This window comes from Nuphar pumila, chromosome 12 (assembly GCF_984573655.1).
Source record: "Nuphar pumila chromosome 12, dmNupPumi1.hap1.1, whole genome shotgun sequence".
NCBI classification, from domain to species: domain Eukaryota; kingdom Viridiplantae; phylum Streptophyta; class Magnoliopsida; order Nymphaeales; family Nymphaeaceae; genus Nuphar; species Nuphar pumila.
Genome location: NC_143260.1, coordinates 5,951,244 through 5,957,500, shown reverse-complemented (window position 1 = coordinate 5,957,500; position 6,257 = coordinate 5,951,244). Strand labels below are relative to the sequence as shown.

The 6,257-nt window shown below is 39.3% G+C and overlaps 1 protein-coding gene across 4 annotated transcripts in view; it reads right to left on the bottom strand.

The window, feature by feature from the left end:
* The window catches only part of LOC149819785 (putative sugar phosphate/phosphate translocator At1g06470), a 26,670-nt gene extending 23,853 nt beyond the window's left edge, over positions 1-2,817 (bottom strand). For 2 of the 4 annotated variants that reach the window (XM_089983152.1, XM_089983155.1), the window contains exons 1-2: positions 1,480-2,817; positions 1,211-1,380 (exon numbers count right to left, since the gene is read on the bottom strand). In XM_089983152.1, the coding sequence (XP_089839278.1) occupies positions 1,211-1,380; positions 1,480-2,114 (805 nt within the window). In that variant the 5' untranslated portion in view covers positions 2,115-2,817. The remainder of the gene's footprint in view (positions 1-1,210; positions 1,381-1,479) is intronic. The other 2 variants (XM_089983153.1, XM_089983154.1) reach the window with 2 other exon arrangements.
* Positions 2,818-6,257: the final 3,440 nt, after the last annotated feature.

The window sequence follows — 6,257 nt, the reverse complement described above, 5'->3', positions numbered from 1 at the left end:
AACCTGTCCGAGTTACCAAGTCAACCCACTAACTCGCGAGTCAAGGGTCAGGCGATCCAAATCCAAGTCACGAGTTTGCCAACCACGACATGCTTAATTCATAGAGATAATATAATTGATAAATGTTTCTCAAAAGAAGATGAGAGAAAATGAATAGGAAGTGAGAAAATGACTTGCATATTCAAATTCAGCTTGCCAGGTTATTCAATAGTTGCCTCAGAAGAATACTTCCATCAATCAACTTCTCTAATAGTGTATGTTTAACAGAAATTTTAATATGTAAGCAAGAATAGAAGCATTGCTAATTCAGGCACCCATAATTCTATGTGATACATGTCCAAACAAAAATACCAAGGTCTAAGGCGATGCCTGAATATCTCCAACATTTAGTAGTACAAAAGATAGAAACTAGCCCATTTAGTGTTGGCCTCTCTAGGAATGTAAGTCCGAATATGGGTTTTCACAAGGCATATCTAGGAATTCTTCCAGAATTCAAGACAAGATCTATGTTTTGCTACATGTGCCACTGCCAACTAAGATTTAGTAACAACTACACCACAAAAAGGTTCCAGGCAAACAAAAGTGCAAATGTGTTTCATTTTAAATATCTTTTCAAAACATAAAACAAATTAGTCTCAACATATATCACACGGATACTTCACTTTGACTCACATTCTGTATCCCCTTATATATTGGTCATATTGGTTAGAAACTTCATAAAAACAGTTGTATCCCTGTATCTAAGGCCATATCCATGTGACAGAGTTCTCAGATCTATCCATGTGAAGTTCTTCCACAAGATGCCACTAAAGAAAAAAGAATCTGCCACCACAGGCTGGCTCACTTGTCTAGGGATGGACACAAATGTCCACGGCTTCCTGGACATCTTGTGTTCAAACCCTGGGATGGGCACCCATGGCTTTCGTGCTGAAGTGAAGGGGAGACCTACCTAATGAGAAAGAGGTTTGGGGTGGGGGATGGGATCCCAAGGGTTTTAAGCAGGAGAATCCAAAAAAAAAGGTGGTAAATGTGAATTCCTGCCAATGAGCCAAAAAAAAATGGTGTTTCCCCAGTCAGAAAAAAAAACATCTACAATTTTGAAATAAAAAAAGTAAATTCATATGTATACCTCTTTAGTATGTATCAAGTTCCCAAAGAAAAAACAAATATCAAATACTTGAGAGAAGGAAAATTTGCATAGTATTGTTACCCCTTATGAAGTAGTCCCTCCAAGACATGGCTCCGCTTGGTTCAAATCTTTCTGACCAGAACCACAGAATGGCCTTTGACAAAACAGCTTGCATAGCAAAGTGGACTGTATTCATCAGCAAGGGAGCTGGGAACCTTCCCAAGTGATCACCCAGAAGTAATTTATTATACCTACCCAAAAGACAACCATGTTAAGTTCATAGTATCATTGAAGAAACTTTTTAAGAGAAACATGACCAGATGGGAAATTGAGCATATCACTTTACTCACACTGTCAAGCATGTGCTGAAGGTATACCATACAAGTATTAGAAACAATGTTCTAATCACTGTCGCCGCAGAAATGCAGCTTTGATTTGTCGGCCTCAATTCACTTGAACCTATTAAATCACCGTTCTCGACCTTGAAATCCGCAGTACTCCTCTCTCTAGGAGGTGTAACCCATAGGCGTGGACTTCCTGACCTACTGCCATTTTCATTTTCAACATAAAAAGAAGAAAATTTCTTCCCGTTTCCGGCAATATCTTCATGATTACGCGGTGAATCCGTGTTCCCTCCACTCACTGAATCATCTCCTACATGATCACCATTCAAATGGATACTTCTCTGCCGGAAATTATTCGATCTCTTCTCCAAGTGATCGATCTCAACTGAATTCCTGCTATCTCTATCTAAAACCCCATTTTCAGACCCATCTACCTGAAGTAATGGCAGCTCAAAATCACCATCCTCCCCGACTTTCTTGGAATGATTGTTCAAAACTTCGGAGCCGTCAACCCCAACTTCACCGCACCACCTCGAGAAGGAAGGCTCCTTTCGGAGAACCGGCACTTTGGCATCCGTCCCAACTCCCTTATCTTCACCCCCTTCACCCTTCTCCAAATCTACATGACGACCTTCTTCCATTGTCACCACTCCTCTCTTTAAAACAGCAACAAACAACTACTCTATGTTCCGCGTGAACAATCAAGAAAACTAATCAAACATTCAAACTAATGAACAAATCACACTCTACAAAGCATCCCAAATGAACCAAGAAATCCATCACGCAGAAACGTCATTACTCGGTTCATATCTACAGAAAACTCGAATCACCACAAGAAAACGTCAAAACGAACTCAAATCAGAGGTACCCATCTGCACCAAAATCAGTATTAGGCCTACCCACATAAGAAAACCAAGTCCCATCCTCTCATTGGTGAGAAGCCAACCCAAGAAAAAACTAAAAGCAACAAAGTGGTGAATCGAAATCTCACCGAAGTAAAGGATAAACAACCAATCGCAATCGATAAGAAAACTAGCCGGTATCAATCCACAGTGAATCACAAACACCCTTGTTCTTCAATCCACCAAACGCGTTATCTGATGATAATTAACGCGAGAACGTCGGAATTCGATAGAAGGATCAGATTGACCTGAGATCGTGTTGGCGTACAGTGGATGGTTCCATTGAATCTTGGTGTTCGTCTCAGTCGATCATCGGAGAGAGAGAGAGAGAGAGAGAGAGATTTGTGCGAGATCTAGCTGCTCTCGAACGTTGTCTACACTCACCGTTTTAACGCATTCGTGGCCGCGGCCGTACAGTACCAAGCCGCTGAAATTTAGGCTTGGTTAATTAACGATAATTTTCGGGTTAAAGGTGTGATCTTTATTGGCCCACCAGAACTTTTAGTCATAATTAATATGTCCACCAAAATTTTGTAATTTTTCAAATACCTTACAAACAAATAATCATACAACTTTCATTAAAGTTTTTATATTTTGAAATTACTCGTTTCTTTTAAAAAATAGCTAAAGAATGCCTCAGGGGGGTGTCAACGGTTCAGGTTTACTCGGACCCGAACCTTAGCAAACCCTATAGAATTCGGGTATGGTGATAAATAAGAAGACCAGATTAAGAGCCAGGTCCGAACCCGAAGGTCTAATTAATAGTAGAGTCGGGTATAGTTATACCATACTCGGGCCCAACCCAAGTTCCGATTAAGATCTATAAATTTTTTATGTAAAAGTGATAAAAAATATTATTTTACCGGGTCTGGTTCATGTAGTTCTTATTGGGTTTGGGTATGATTTATCTTATGGTGGGTCTGATTAGACCCGGGTCCAGATTCGATACCATAACCAAAAACTGGGGCCAGGTTCCTAACCAAACTCAACCCATTGACACCCCTACTCACAAGGGCTTGGCCTCCTTGGCTGGGTCACTTGACATGGTACGGCAATACATTGCTAAAAAAAAGTGTTTTAAAGAAAGACAAAAAAAGTAACTAAACATTTTAGTTTCTCCTCTAAAAAAAAGCATTTTAGTTTCAACCTTTAACATGACCAGCGCAGTGCTTACCCATGTGTTCAGCTGTGTAAAGCTGAAGGCCTAGGATCAAATCCCACTGGTGTATGGGAGTTGTTGCTTTATCACGGTTAGAGTGTCTAAGGTTTGGTAGTTGTGACCTCTACTGAGAGTTTTAGTTCTTAGGATACATGTCCATTAAGTGTCCCAGTTCTTGGTGAGAGTTTTCCTTCACTATTAAAGATAAATAAATAAAACCCATCCTTGGCCTGATTCCTTGGTCTCAAATAATAAACTTAATCAATAAATAATAAACTTGTCTTTCTCTCTAGCAATCTTCAACCCTGGACATCAATGAACACTTGTCACGTTTTAAAGGAAAAACCAAAAAAAAAAAATAGTAAAATTGAGCATGTGAGAAAAATCCGAAGATACATTTTCCACCACAATATACTTTTATCCATGATCAGAATAAGGTGATAAGGAAATGAGGGGGGTCTTTGTTTTAAGCCTTAAATTTGGGATATATTTTAAAAATTTGTAAAATGTATAGCGGGTAAATTAATTGTAATGAAAAGTTTGGGGGGCGGTGGAAATTGATCTCAAATAACTCATCATTGTGGCCTTTGAGTTGTAACGTGGAAATTAAGCCAGAGGATCTATTGCTTGCCCGTATCCTTTTATGTAATTGCAATCACGATCAATATCAAAACATATTGTCTGTGTGACCCACAAGGTTGCTGTCAAACTTGTTTAGATGCATCGGTTTTAACTTTTGCCCCAAGGGGGGTGGCGTAGTGGCTGCTAGACAGGCAGTCAAGGTTTTAATTATCTTTAAATTGGTGTATATCTATTAAGCTTTCACAAGTTTGATATTATACAAAATACATATGAAGAATGATCCGTCGAATAATGGATGGTGGGAACAGCGACAAGATGGCTAAACTTAAGATTTTATTTATAGTATCGATTTTGATGGTAAGTACATGTTTAATTATAATTCTGTCATTTTTCATTTGTTTTAATATATTTATGAATGATATATAAAGGGTTTGACTTTTCATAAATGATTTTCTTCACACCTGTATCCCGCTCCAAAGTCGTTTAACCTTTACATGAAAAATATTATTTTTTGTTATTTAAAGTTTAAAACAAATCAATTTTTAACTAAAATTTTGGATTAAGATTTTGGGATGTTACATTATAGGTTCAAAACCCAATGGTATAGTTGTATAACTGGTAGGGGTCTGCCTAACCCCGACTTGCCTTTACAAAAAAAAAACTCTTTTCAACTAATGCTTATGAGAAGGGCTATTTTTATATGATAACGTATTTTTAATGGTACACATGTTAATTTATTTGTGTTTATCAATGAAAATTCTAGAAAACAAAAGAAAAAAACAAAAATTTTCACCATGGAATTGTTTTGTTTTGTTTTTAATTCTAAACTTTTGTGATATGATCTTAAGGAGTCATTCACATGGTCTACAGATCATGGATAAGGAGTTCTCTTTCTACTTTGAGTTCGAGCCCTAGTGTGGACACCAAAGTTGTAAAAATCAGTTCACTAAGAGCACATTTGAGAAAGAAGTAGAAAAAGTGATGAAAAATGAAAAATTCATACAATTTTTTTTTTTACTCTTTCAAATGAGTAAGACTTTTTAGTAAAGCTAGTTTTTTAAAAAAATAAACTTATTGATAGGAAAAAATCCTAAATGTGGGTGAGGGGAAGGGTGGAAGAATGTTACGTACACTCCCCACCACCACCACCACCACCCACTACTATCACCACTGCGGTCCTCCTCCTATCTCGTTTTTTTCATTCACTTTGTTTTTCTCATGCTACACAAACATGCAATTTTTTTTTGTAAAACTTCTCATATCAAAACTCTCACAAGCTAATCTTTCTTTTTTTTGAGAGTTTTTCTCTCTTCCAAAGTGAGTCGGTTTCTTAAAAACCTAAAAAACTACTTAAAAAATATAAAAATGAATTAGATCGATTCTAACAACATTGGTGGGCAACATCTTTTAGGTGAAATATGTTGGAATAGTGACCGTAGGTATAGCTGGCAGCGTGGCTAGGGGTGGCAATCCTGTCTGTTTGGCGGGTCAGCATACCCCAACCCCAACCCAAACCCGACCCATTTATTAAACGGGTAACTGACACGACCCGCCAACCCGCTTAATAAACGTGTTGGGTTGAGTAAACGGGTTGGCGGGTCGGGTTGGCAGGTTGACCCACCTGCCTAACTCGTTTATTAAAAGGGTCAGCCCGGTTGGCATACCCCTAACACGAACCCGACCTGTTTAATAAACAGGTTAGGCGGGTCGACCTATTTATTAAACGGTTATTTTTTGCCAAACCCGAACCCGCCTAAGAGGCGGGTTGGTAGGTCATGTCAGGTTTTGCCACCCCTAAGTAGGGGTGGCAATCGTGTCGGGTTGACGGGTCAGCATACCTCAACCCGAACCCGACCCGTTTATTAAACGGGTCGGTTGTGGCAAACACGAACCCAACCCGTTTAATAAACGGGTAACCCGACACGACCCGCCAACCCATTTAATAAATGGGTTGGGTCGGGTAAACGGGTTGGCGGGTTGACCCACCCGCCTAACCCGTTTATTAAACGGGTCAGTGGGGTTGGCATACCCCTAACACGAACCCGACCCATTTAATAAACGGGTTAGGCGGGTCGACCCGTTTATTAAACGGGTTCATTTTTTCCAAACCCCAACCCGCCTAAGAGGCGGGTTGGCGGGTC